The 13,939-nt window shown below is 42.0% G+C and overlaps 1 protein-coding gene across 1 annotated transcript in view; it reads right to left on the bottom strand.

Moving 5' to 3' along the window:
• Positions 1-13,939, bottom strand: part of LOC106653011 (collagen alpha-1(XVIII) chain) — a 65,986-nt gene that overhangs the window by 14,913 nt on the left and 37,134 nt on the right. Inside the window, exons 4-5 of the mRNA XM_023460630.1 lie at positions 5,237-5,308; positions 3,741-3,821 (exon numbers count right to left, since the gene is read on the bottom strand). Coding sequence (XP_023316398.1) covers positions 3,741-3,821; positions 5,237-5,308 — 153 coding nt within the window. The remainder of the gene's footprint in view (positions 1-3,740; positions 3,822-5,236; positions 5,309-13,939) is intronic.

Raw genomic sequence — 13,939 nt, 5'->3', positions numbered from 1 at the left:
CCAGTCAGAGAGTAAAAGAGAGAGAGAGAAAGAGAGCTGCGCAGAGAAAGCTCGAAAATAAACGCTCGCAACGCTTCCGCAGACGGAATAAGCCCTGATATTTGGTCGCGGCGCGGTACGCGCGCGCTAAGTGTTTTTCGATAATTGTCCATAACGAGCCGATAGATTTGGCTGCCGTTATCATTTCGCTTCCTCCCTCTCGTGTGGCCTGCGCATATAGATGTATAGAATAGATATATAGATGGTTAGCCGCTTTCGAGAGCCTGAGGCCGGGACCGGGGCTGTGTGTGTGTGTGCTGCTGCTGCACGTTTAATTTTTCAACTGCTAATTAATCGACAACAAAAAAGACTGTCGAGAGAGCTGAGAATCGGAGCCAGAGAGTGAGAGCAAATGTAATTTTAATGCCTCCAACCTTCCCTCTGTACGTGTGTGTGTGTATATATCCGAAGACAGACAAAAAAACGGCCTGGCAGAAAAAATAAGAAAAACAAGCGTTACACGTGTTGTCGGCATTACCGGGAGGGTCATAGTCGGTCGTGTACCCAGTATTACGTGCCATACACGTAAGCACGCTCACACGCACGAGACGCGCACGGCGGCCGCGTCATTTATTGGTATAAATCAGGATAATGAAGGCTCGTGTCCTGTGCGCGCGATACACGGCAGCAATTCCGCATGTAGCACACACGCATATAGTCATCATCGGAGAAAAAAGCTCACGCGCAAGCTCGCAAGCACACGCGTGTATATAGGGGTTCGCGTACAGGTAGTTATGAATATATGAAGCAGCATCAGCCCCGCCGACGAACCGCGTCGATCATCGGTGCACATCGCGATGGCGCGTGAAAACGCAAATTTGCCTCGCTTCGGTATACGTCACCTGCTTGCCGTGTATATACCTAATACCTATACGTAGACACACGCAAATTGTATATATACTGCTCCTACTACTACTATCAACCGCTACTCTTGCTATGTGTAATCCATGGCTCGCGCGCGCGTAAAATAATGAAATCAATCAATCAGTCGGTTGTGTGTCACACGTGCACAGTGCGGGCAGGGCTACTCTGGCTTTCGTGTATAAGCAACATTTCAACAACGCGCCCGCGCGCGGGGGGTTAGCTACAGTGTCGGACTGCAAATAATTAATGTTTCCTCTGTCGCGCTTCAGAGTGCCGCGCACCCACACACACACACACGTACATACAATGTATAGAGAGAGCAATAAATATGTATATATGCTATATTTACAGGTGTAGCCGCCGTGGTACGGTGTACGTGTGGCAAATTCACAGCAATGAGACTTTGACACGTATTACAAAATAAACGCCGTCGCCACACGCGGCGCGCACACACACGCATAAACACACACACAGCTGCAGTTTTTACTTATTGAAATGTCCAGCGGTGTGACGATCGCATGGCAGCTACACACGTAAGCGCGCGATAATAGCAGCGAGTCTATCCGTCAGTCCACCGCCGCTGCTGCTGCTGCTGCGTGCAGCGTGCGCGAGCATATGTACATAAATCAGCGACACGACGGCGTGGCGTTTCAACGAGTGCTGGAGTACTAGAAAAAAGCGCATTCTGCGCGTAGCGCAAGCTCTCTCTCTTTTTGACGTTTCCGTGAGCTTTGAGTTGTTCTCTTTTTTCTCTCTCTCTCTCTTTTTTTTTAGCGGTTAAGGTAGCAGTAGCGCAAGCGGCGCGCGAGCTATCTACTCCGGCAAATGAGAATAAGTATTCTTCAAAGACAACGCGGAAACAACGACTTGAGAGAGAGAGCGAGTCGGAGCCTTTGTGGGACTGCTATATACTGCTGCTGCTGCTGCTGTGCAGCTCGTTCGTTTCGGCCCGCATATACTATATAATATACAGTACACGCCAGGCGCGTGCTATACCTACACTCCTTTCTCTCTCTCGCGCGTTACCCGGCTTATACCGCAAAACGACTTTACCTTATATACGCTCACTTTGTGAATGCAGACGCGCGCTCGCGTCTGGTTAAGGTACAACTGCACGCACATATGCTTGTGCAAGAGTGTATGTGTGTGTTATATACCATGACACGCAAGTGCGTCAGTGCGTCGCTGCGTGTGTGTAAGTGTGGATGATGTGCGCGGTAGTAATTGGAAATATAACGCGTACACTGCCTTACACGTGTTTCGGCGGCGGCGGGGTTAATAAGAGCAACTTCATTTGCAAAAGTTATTAACGCGCGTTAAATTTACGAAGAGCCACGAAAATTGAACTAGACGCGCACCGCGCGGTGGCGGCGGCAGCAGACACGTGCGGAATTGGTACCAGTATATAGCGGGAGCAAACGGTGCATGTAGCAGCCGAGCTGCCACTGCGTTATTGCCGCTGCCAAAGCTGCCGCTGCTGCTACTGCTACTGCTACTGCCACTGTCGAAAAGCTTCTCGCAATACGTACAACACAGACCATACTTTATAGATACATCTGCAAAGTAGTGGTAGTATGGTAGCGGTATACGTATAGTAGTATGTAGTAGAGCCCCTTTTAGTTTGAATTTGCAAAAGGGAGGGGTAAGAGGCTAGAAGCTGCCGCTGCTGCTGCGGCGGCGACTGAGTCGATAAATTACGCAAACGAAGCTGCACATCGTATACACTTTATACATACGTACGCGTATACGTATAAGCGCATACATAGAAACACACACTAAGCGCATAGAGATCGAGCAGTAGTATATAGTATATATACGTGAGCTGAGCGCCTAGCGTTAGCTTGTGTATGCACTTCGACTCGTCTCGCACTCCACACATACACAAGCAGCAGCGGCGGCAGCCGCTCGTATACACTTAGTCTGGTGCGCTCTATCTAACCAGCAGCCCCGAGCGCGCGCGAGGTTTTCGAATTTCGCGAGATAATTAGCTGCTTAGCTGCATTGTACATGCAAATATATTTGCCCTGTGTATTCTCCGTGTATATGGATACACAAGCCCCGCGCGCCCTCGAACCGACAGGGTGAGAAAAGCTCCTTGCGGATTAATATTGTTGACTCGACGAGCAGCAGCGCGAGTATTTTGTCGATGTTAATTGCATAGAGCTCGAGCACAGGCTGAGCTGCACGCCTTGAGCTGCTACTTGTGAGCTTGCGAAATATTGCATGGGATGTAAAGATTCGATGAAACTTGCGCCCGATCCCTTTGGCTTGAAATACACCATGAATAGTTTAAGGAATAAAAAATTTAAAAGGTTGACGAAAGAAAAAGATACGATATCTAAGTTAAATATAGTTAAAGTTATTCGATTGACATAGCTTGGGATGGAGGATTTATTTTTCGTATATCTCGCCACTTTGAATTGAATTTGAACTTTTTCGATGAAGACTTTATATTTTTTAAATGCAGCCGAACGCGCTCAGCGAGGACCTCATGAAGTATTTTTATCTTAAATTCATTCCAATGAAATTTCACACCGATCAACTCGATTTCACTAATCAAATTTTGTATTAATTTTTAAGTACGTGTCACATGGGATTGAATTTAGATGGAAAATTATCTAAATGTGAATTTTTTTTTAATAAAAATAGCCGAAAGAATCTTCACTCGTTGGTTAGTGCAGTTTTAGAACTACTGTAATAGTTATGAAAAAGAATCGAAAGCAAAGCTGCGAGTTTTTTTCTTTTCTTTTTTTAGTCACAGATCAGTAATCGCTCTTGAGCATCAAACCGGGCGAATTCCTGGCACGTTCTTTGGCACGCGCAAGAATACAACTCACGGGTACTCCGTAGGGACTGATTTCTTCTAAGTCACTAAATAAGTCGACGTCTTCATCTCCTGAACCATCTCCCGAGAAATACTAGATAAGAGCAAAGGAAGAAAAATAAGAAAGAAAAAAATGTAAGTATAAAGGAAAATCAATGTTCGGTCGTTAAAGCACGATAACGATATATTCTCGAGAGACTCGTTACAAATATCCCGGAGCAAATGGAATCATTTTTATTCACATACTTGGAATTTCTTCCCCGGTATTTGCCTCGTAACACGTTATACCCGGCATAATATATACGTAAGTCAAATCCGATCGAAGCCCTGTACGTGCACCCCTTCGTTATAAGTACGAGTCTCGGCGTCCAAGTCGTCAGCGTCGTTTTAAACAGAAGTTGAACGTATAGTTGCAGTCACTGAGATTTTGTTTAACGTTAAAGGTTCCCCCGGTCCGAAATTATTATTTGTTTCGCCGAGAGTGAAATTGATTTTCATAAATAGAACGCTTCGTTTCGTTGATAACTTGGAAAATTTCCCACGCACTGCACGCGTCTCTCTCTCTCTCTCTCTCGCAAGCAAGCGAACAAATTGAGCAAACTTTTGTTAAATTCATAGCAACGAGTCGTGCACGAGCTAACTGAAATCGAATAAAACATCGTTAAAAGTTAACAGGAGCAAATTTTCGGGCAATCAATATCGATTGAGTCAATACACGACGTTTTAAAAGTATGCGTATATTTTTCCTTGACTGTTTTGTAGCATTCGAAACGAGTATCTTTTCATTTTGCGACTCTCCAGGACTCTTCATTTACAGAGAGAGAGAGAGAGAGAGAGAGAGAGAGAGAGAGAAAATTTATATATAACGTTGAAAAGTTTTTTTTTGCTGCAGAAGCAGTAGCAACCGTGTCAGACGTATCGCACGCGAGAATCTTACACTCTAAAATATTGTGTCAATGTCGACTCGCGTCGGGCGCGCGCGCGCGCGAGCAAAGGAAACTTTCTTGACGAAAAAAATAAAGAAAAAAAAATAGAGAAAAAAGAAGCGCATTCAGAAAACGTAAAAACACTTGAGGTTGTCGGAGGTCTGAAGAGGTGCAGTGCGATATTGAGATGAGAGAAGCGAAGAAAAATATACGCAGTTGGTGAGCGAGAGAGAGAGAGAGAGAGTGTGTGTGTATCGTGTTGAGAATCTTTTGACACAGGTGTTTTTCTTTTTCTTTTTTTTTTGCTTTGCTTTTTTTCATCTTATATACGTATACACATACATACATACAGCATTCGCGTGGCAAATCCGAGTTTCATTTCAACTTGTGCCATCGAGAGAGTACGTATACACAGTAGTTCCCGCGAGATTACAGCGTTTATAACTTGGTAAATTGTGAAATTTTGTCGGATCGTATCGGACGTCAAAGCCGGAAATGTTTTTGAAATACGACGGGGGAGAAAAATAACATTTTTAAAAATATTTGCTCATTACTTTGTAAATAAAAAATTGTTGGTACTTACGTTAAAGTCTTCATTGCACTTGACGAGATCTTGAGGATATCCAATGTGTAATTTTAACGTTTGCACCAAGCCCTTCAAATGAGTCATTAATATGATTAAAAATTTGATAATTCGTAAAATTTTATGAAACAATTTTCACATAGTATATTATTTCGATGAATGTTTGAAAATCAGAAGAGACGACTGGAGCGCCGTAATTTTCGACGCTCTAAGCAAAATATCACAATTTTTCTCTACTTCCATCGGACCGTTTGCTCGTATCCGATCGAGAGCTTAAAGCCACTCCGGACATATAAAGGGGTTATATTTTTTTATCAATAAATAAGGCACAGCTTTGCAATTGACTGGCTTATTGAATGAGAGTTTAGCACACGTGCTCGGCACCAAAAATGCAGCCACCGTCAATACAGTTGATTTTCAATGACTCGTTACAGCAGGAATTTTCTTTATTGTCAGTTTTATAGAGGATTTGCGTGCACGAATATTGGCTTGGGGGAAAGCTGTTTCATACGTACAATGCACCTACAGTAACTTTCGGACGCTCGCTACACGTGCGTGCATTTGCTCGATAGTTGACATTTTGGATATACAAGTGTCGTTTTTCCAAACTCAATTCTCTAATCATAATCTCGCCCAGTCTCTTATCGGTTTCAGTCTATCGACCAATCAGCAGCGTTCTTCGCACCATCATTTTTTACCTAACTATCCCTGGTAGAAATGCTTATGGCTAGTTTATGGCAAATGAAAAAGTTGTTTTGACAACTTCATATTAAAAAGCCTCAAATTACAAATTCCTTGCAGTGCCTTATACATTCATTTTTACTTTAGCACTTGCAGATTCACGTAAAAAGAGTACTCGCCATCTGGTGGTGTAGACTTGAACTGGAATTATCCCATTTGAAGTGGATGAAAATTAGTGTTCATTTTTTGAAATAGTTATTTACAGACCATTCCCGATGTTGAGCATTTCTACCAAGGTAGAGATAAGCGAAAGTGCGGCAAAGTAGATTAAATTTTTGTCCAATGAAAATCACGAATGTTTCATAATCAATACAATTTATCGACATTTCTTTTCAATCAGAAATTGAAACAAAATAACGAACCACTGCGCTATTTGTCAATCTTCCTTCCGCGATTGGACACGCACGAAGACGTTTTTTTGAATAGACACCAATCGCGACTCGCTCCTACTTATCTCTCGAATTTAATATGCGCCGATTCGCGCATTCACGATAAGTAGTTCTATTGTTACGGCATATTCAGCTATATGCACGCACGATATAAATATTTACAGTTCTACGCAATTACTATGTGTACAATATAACGACGCGATGCATACATGCATTGCATTCTATACATCGTGATTCCGAGTAAATACAATCGCTTTTGCGAGCATACGCGAAAGCATTTCTCGCTTTGTAAGGGAGATGCCGAGGATCGAGGGGTGTGGGCTGGTGTGCAACGCGTATGCAGCGCTTACCTGCGTATGTACGTGTATAATATTAATAGTGCACTACAAAACGGCAGTAATGCAGTAGGTCGAAAGAAAAGCATCTCGTTTATTCGCGTACGTATGTTCTTTTTTTTCATACATATATAGGATTTACTCGTACGGAACTCGTATATATACCGTGGTTGTACGCATTGTTGTTGCTGTATGCGTTATAATATGCATGTATGTACACGTGCCACGCAGGTATGTGTAAAAAAATTCATAACATATGTGACTGTATTTCCAGGCTCTACTTTTTGTCGTTGTTGTTGTTGTGGTTGTCGTGGAGTGTATACTTTTCTCCTTCGCTGCTGTTTTTTTTCTCCATAAAACACGGTGGCTCGCGGAACGTTTTCTGGATCACGGATAATATCTTTTGACGCTTAACGACATGCCAGCTCGAGCAAGCAGCAGCGGCACATCGCGCCGCTCGAGTCATGGCATAGCTCACCCACACACTCATAATACTTGGCCCGCGTATGCATATCATACACACGTGTCACGTAGTATTAGAAGGGGAGGCAAGTATAAGTCGCTCTGCGGAATACCACGAGAGAATTTTTAAAAAGCCAAGTGGCCCAGAATAGAATTTCGAGAATACGAGTCTCTCGACTTTGCGTCGGTGCATAAGTCGCGTGGCACACGAGACGCTGCTCCGTCTCTCTCGCATGAAGCGGCGGCGTCGGCGGCATAAGGAAGAAAGTTTACCGATCTTGTTCGTGACTTGGTGGCTGCAGAAGCTTAAACTAGCAGTGGTATAGCTGTGGAACAACTCGCGCACACATTGTGTAAGTTAAGTGTGCAGCTGCATCGGGGGAGAGGAGCTGCGGGGGCGATAGGCAGCCAGGGTAGAGTTAGCCATGCAGCAGCAGCAGCCGATCTGCATACTGTATGCGGCTGAGAATATTCAATCGCCATCGTTTACCAAGGAATGTCAGGCATTTTTAACATGCTGTTATTGAACTATGCGCGCGCCGATCCGAACTCACTAATATTATAGCCCTTATTCCTGGGTAATAGCTAATTTTAATTGATTTTTTTTTGCCATTAAATACGGGGTGGAAAATGCGAGTATGCATTACAAACGCATTACAAATAATTCAATCAGCGGTTTAACGTACCTCGACGTTTGCAAGCCAAGGTTGGGCAACGAAAAATAAAAAAAAAACCAACAAATTTAACTAATTGCAACGAGAAACAACAAATATGTACCGTTGGAAATGAAAAAATATAGTGCTGGTCAAAGTTTGTTTGACTACGCGTTGATTTGCCCGATGGATATTCGATTAATATTTTTCGATAGTTTTGTATCCATACGACTCGACATATACTCAAAACCTCTTGCGCGTAAATTCATTACTTTGAAACCGGTATATATAAAATAATTCATTCGACTGCGGAACGTTGAAAATCACGGAAAACTCTTAGCGTGCCGCTCGCGGCTCGTAATGCGCTAGACTGCGTAAGCCTCTCGAAACTGCTTGAATATGTATTATTTAAATAAATAGAGGAGATACTAGACACGGGTGGATCCCCGAATGAAACGAAAACTTGAAACTCAATTATCTTAAAAATACGAAAAGAAGATCTCTCCACCTCTCTATCTGCACGCTCGAAACAGCTCGGCTGCCTGCCTGCTGCGCGCAGGGGCGCATTAAACGATGCGCTTTAATGCACAAAATCCGCTTGAAATTTTCGACGCGAAAATCAAAGTGTGTGACAGTTTGCACGGATTACCATTATACGTATCTCGCCAAACGCTCGCATACACGGCTGCGGCGAGTTTTCGGCTGCTGCTGCTGCGTGTGCACAGATCGGCCCCCCACGATAATTTACCAGCCACACGGACATGGCCAAAAGGAAAAGTTCGGCATAGATTTAATTATGAAAATACCGATCTACGAATTAGTGAACTTCCCCATACGTCGCGCGACGCTGGTGCAAACGTATTTGAAACACACCGGACGACGCTACACATATGAACCTACTTTTGCGTCCCACGCATGTAAACTCGCGCGCGCGCGTTTAGTTTTCAAAGCTTAATTAGCCGAGATTTTCCAGTTCTGTCAGTAAGCGCGCACCGGACTTACATGAACATGTAATGCATGTGCGGTTGTTTTCGGGGCTCGCTTGCTAGCTCACGAATTTTTGGAGCTTATAGTCGTGGTGGTGGCTGGTCGAAGTTTTGGGGCCAAAAGCGCGCAAAATTTTCGACAACACGCGAATCCGTCTACACACAGATAGATTCGCGCAGCGAAGCTTTCTCGGTGTAATAAGTCGATCCAAAATATATCGGCTGCGGACGTCTCGCGGGCCTGGGCTCTAAATTGGCCGAAGTAACTTATATTAAGCCAGAGGCTGTTATCCTGTCCAAATCCTTTCCACCCGCTCCCCGCTCCCTGCGCTCACGTGAAAGTAGGTATACGAAATTTTGACAAGGTGCTGATATTATTCCGACTATAATCTTAGTTTCGGTGTAACTACGAAAGTCGTGCAAAGTATAATTATCTATTCTCTCTTATTAGCCGTGGCGCAGGCAGGAGCCAAGCGTCAATCAAGCGAGTGCAGGGCCCCCGAAAACCTATACCTATATACGAGCAGCCCACCTCATCTATCCTCTCTCTCTCTCTCTCTCTCTCTCTCTCTCTCTCTCTCGCTTTCCGAGTCTGTCTTGCAACTGTTTGCTCAGCACAAAGCACGCAGCGCACGTCGTTCGAGCTTGGGCACATTTCAACGACCAGATTTAAACTACTTAATGCGCAGCTCGGGGGAGAGCTTTCGCTTGTTTCGTTAGCGTTATTAGCATGTTAGATTCGAAGATTACCTCTTTAACTGCTGGGACGAGCCCCGATCGCTTTGGGCTCGAGCCATAGGTATAGTTCGACGGACTACTCCCTTTGTCATCGAGCTTTGCTGCACAGAGCGCGTTTTTTAAAATTTCAAAACTATAGAAAGCTCTCGCGATGCGCTTACCGGTGTAATTTTAGTGCGGTATTGTATAGCATATCTCAAACTGAGCTTTTTATTGCATAAGCCTTTTTCGCTCGAATTAAGGATACTTTTCTTGTTTCCGTAATTGTCAATCAATTAATTTGATTAAAATGTACGCGACGCGCTGTAAGCTGCAATTAACATATTATCCTGGAATATCGAGTTATTTGATATTATATTGATATTGTCAAGTGATGAAAATATCGAATTTTCTGTCGTAATGTAGACTTTAACTGTTTGCAATAAATTTAAACCAAGTTAGTTGAACGAGATGTCGGATAAGAAATTTACTAATTTAATAAAATTTATATTTCGTTCTGCGCAGTCGTGGTTATATAAGAAAGATAAATTGTATTTGTGACTATGCAATCTTGACGAGTGAAGTTACAACTATCGAGCGTTCTAATTATTAACTCCAAGTCTGTGGTTGAAAGGGTTAACGAGATAACTCCATTTTTCGTGTTTTCGAGAAAAACATGTTTTAATTTGCGCACGAGTGTCTAGCTAGACGCGGACGACTAAAGATCTGTACCTATGGTATTTTTACCTACTATGAGATATCTTTTGATCCGTATATCTATTAAATTGAAAGTGTGGTTGCGTAGCAGAAAATATGGACTTATCTCGTTAGCCTTTTCCCCGCTTAGCAGATAAGTTCACAGCTTCTGCGGGACCTAGTTTTCGATATCGATGTTTTGCTTGCATTTCATGATAAAAACTATATCCTACGATTCTACTTTGTAAAATATTGCTCATGTATAACTTTATAAAAATTCCAGAAGCCCTATGTGTGTCATTTCACGTCAACTCTCCCAGTGCCGCACAGCGCGGCATTATTTAGTCGAATCGCTAAATTTATAACTTGCTTTAAAAGTATCTAAATGAACCTAAAAGAAAAAAGTAACCCAGCATTTCGATGGGAAATTGCCTCAGCTTTCCGAAGGTTATGTCTGATTTCCCGAAATTTTCCGCTTTACCCGGGAAAATCAAGCTATGCCAAATGAACGTGCGCCGCTGCGTAATAATAAACGTAAGGCGCTGCGTAATAATAAACGTTTCTCCCCTATCTATTTTTTAATTCCTCATGCACTCGCATGAATTTTTAACTCATATTGCATTTTTCCTATAACTTTAAGTAAATTGAGGTAAAATATCGTAAAAATGGTTAAATTACACGAATTGACAACCAGGACCCAGTGCCCTGTTTTTTTTGGGCTTTTTTTAGTAATACTTTATTTTGGCAGGTAATTTCGCGCTTTTTGCGGGAATTTGTAGCAGAAAGATTTTTCGAAGAGTTTTTGCGTTCTTTTTTCGATTGATTTTTAAAAAATGGCGCCAAAATGAAAAAACTTTTTCCCGCCAAAATTTGAAATTTTTCCCACCAAAATTCAAAAATTTTCCCGCCAAATTGAAACAAAATATCTTTTGCTGCCCCAGCTGTCCGCTTTCACTGGATTTGGGTATAATAGTATATTTTGTAACAAGTGCGCGAAGCAGTTGATTCATCCAGGAGTTGTTTTCACCCGAGCGTAAAACAACTGCTGGGTGAGTCAACTTCCTCGCGGACTAGTTGCAAACGATATTTTTTAACTCTCCTTGCGAGAAACTAGGGTTTTCTGACGCTTTAAGGTTAGGTAGGCTCAGTATTGCAGTACGTGGATCGCGGAGGTGGACTTATTTCGTTTGATCGGGAATCGTTTGAAGCGAAATGGACTTATCTTGTTAAGCACGATGTTATATTTAACGATAGGTGCTATTTTCAGCTTTTGTGACACTTGTACCTTTAAGTAGATATAACATACAGATAATTTATGTCATAAACTCGATTAAAAAAAAAAATGGAGTTATCTCGTTAGCCCTTTCCACCACAGATATATATTTACCTTGAAGGTGTCACTCTGAAACTTAAAATAAGTAAGGAATCAATCTTCGGTCCCAGAGGATATCTACAAAACTGAAACAAAAAAGTTAACCAAGTATTATATCTATAATTCCGAGTGAACTTTCTTCGAGGCATCTCGCTTCCAGATTATTACTCTCTTGATTGCCCACGTCGAAACATTTTTCGATAATCCCGTGCATGTAGATATCCAAAACTAACAGCCCCGAGAAAACACTTCACTCGAGTTTGTCAATAATACATCCGTATCATTAACTGGTTTTTTTTTCGTTGTTGTACGGAAGAGATACGTGCTTGAGACAGAAATTTTTTTCTCTCTCTTTTTCCCTCTTACAGCGGCGGCTGCTCGAGGTAAACAAAGTTTAGCCAAGTCTGTGTGTATACTCACGATCTCATTGTTGTAGCTCGTGTACTGCTGCCGGCGACTGCTTAATGTTTTGGAATCGAAATTTCCTCCGTTCCTCGCTGACAATCCGTCGGGCAAATACTTGTCGTTCTCGATCATGCTCATCACCCCGACCACGGCTAGAGCCACGAGTATGATTATACAAAGCAGCAGAGTCAGCGTTATGGCTTTGCTGCGCGGCGATATGACCATAGCCATTTTTCGCTAACGTTTTTTTTTATATTTTTTTTCACCCACTTTCCCTCCTCATACAATTTCACGCCTCTTTAGATACATATTTGGCCTCGCGATTCATCTGGACGATTTTTATCTTATATATAGATATATTTTTTTTCACCCCGTTTTTATTCTCAAGCGAGTGCGCACGAATAACGAGCGCGTTCGGATTAATAATTGTATATATATTCGAGTTTACGCTTGAATTTATTTATATTACATGTTGCTCACGAGCTTTTGCGCGACAATTGTAATGTCGAAAAAATAGTGTTTATTATCTTTTATTTTTTTTTTATTTCCGTACTAATACTAATCTTTTTTCATTCAGGTAAGCATGATTCGTCAACGTAACTATTTTTCTATAAATTATAACGTGATTATAAAATTTCTCTCTCTCAAAAGCTCAACAATTTCTCGAACAAATATAGAAAATTTATCTGTGCAATTATAGATATGCTTTGATATTGATTTTATTTTTTTAGTTTAAATTTCATTATTATTTCTTTTACAGCTCGTTGAACAAGTATTTTCATCTGACCTCGATTCTATTTCAACTGGCCAAAATCGTTATACGTCTCTACTTTTATGGGGTAGGTACTATAGGCGGTACTGATTTTTTTGTATTTTCGATGTTCGCAAGACTTGAAAGAAGTTGCACCTGAAAAACGAAGTTAAATGAAGATATTCAAGATTTATTATCGGTATATATTTTTTTTAATAGACTCTGCATCGTTCTTGGAATCCCAACATTCTGTACAGCAATTAAAGTTAATTAACGATCGGAGCACAATTAAGAGTAGCGATAATTACGAGAGAGTTACACAGTATATAGTCTCTTCCATCGCTAAATAACCAATTTATTTGGTTAATGCTCAGATTGCTCGAAGCTTACATATTTAACGAAAATCGTCGAGCAACGCGCGCAGGCAAGCAAGCAATTTGTAAATAATTTTTACATTCGCGTCGAGCCGCATTGCGATTACCACATAATCCACGCGGCGTTCGTGTACGTATATTCGAGATTAAATACATCTCCGATTTGAGGTCGGCGCAACAATTTTTCATCGGCAAAACGACAAACTGCCGCCGTTCGGAGAAATTATCGCGCGCTTTTCCTTTCAACGCGAGCGCGCGCGCGGGCGCGATATCTATACACAAAGCCGTCAATAGAACAAATGCAGCTGCAGCGGCCTCATGAACTCTCGGCGTCGAGATTTGTTAAAACCTACGCATGTGCGCGTAGTGGCGAGAGAGCTTTTCAATTAAATTGTACACACACGAAAATTCATCAATTTCAGCTCGCGTCATATTATACTCTTTGACACGTAAAATGCAGCGAGCTTAAAAAATAATCACTGCAGCTTGGCGAATCGTGAATATGTCTACGAGCTTCGTATATGCACGTGATACGATTCAACGTGTGCGTATGTATTATATAATTGTTATATAGATTTATTTTCTCGTCGTTAACGTAACTAAGCGCGATGTATATAAAAAAAATGTTGTTACTCGCTTCTATTTGCTCTCTCTACTTGGTGAAATTGTAAGAAATTGCAAATAGAAGGGTAACAATTGTACGCGCTCTCTCGCGCCCTCTTATATACGTACGTACGACGCCGGGGCCGGGGGTATAATTTCTCGGGAAAAAATCTCAAAAGTGGCGCAAGAGGCAGCTACTACCACTACTACTAGCTACCA

Source organism: Trichogramma pretiosum, unplaced genomic scaffold (assembly GCF_000599845.2).
Source record: "Trichogramma pretiosum strain Unisexual culture from Peru unplaced genomic scaffold, Tpre_2.0 scaffold30, whole genome shotgun sequence".
Taxonomy (NCBI): domain Eukaryota; kingdom Metazoa; phylum Arthropoda; class Insecta; order Hymenoptera; family Trichogrammatidae; genus Trichogramma; species Trichogramma pretiosum.
This window is presented reverse-complemented; position numbering and strand designations above follow the sequence as displayed.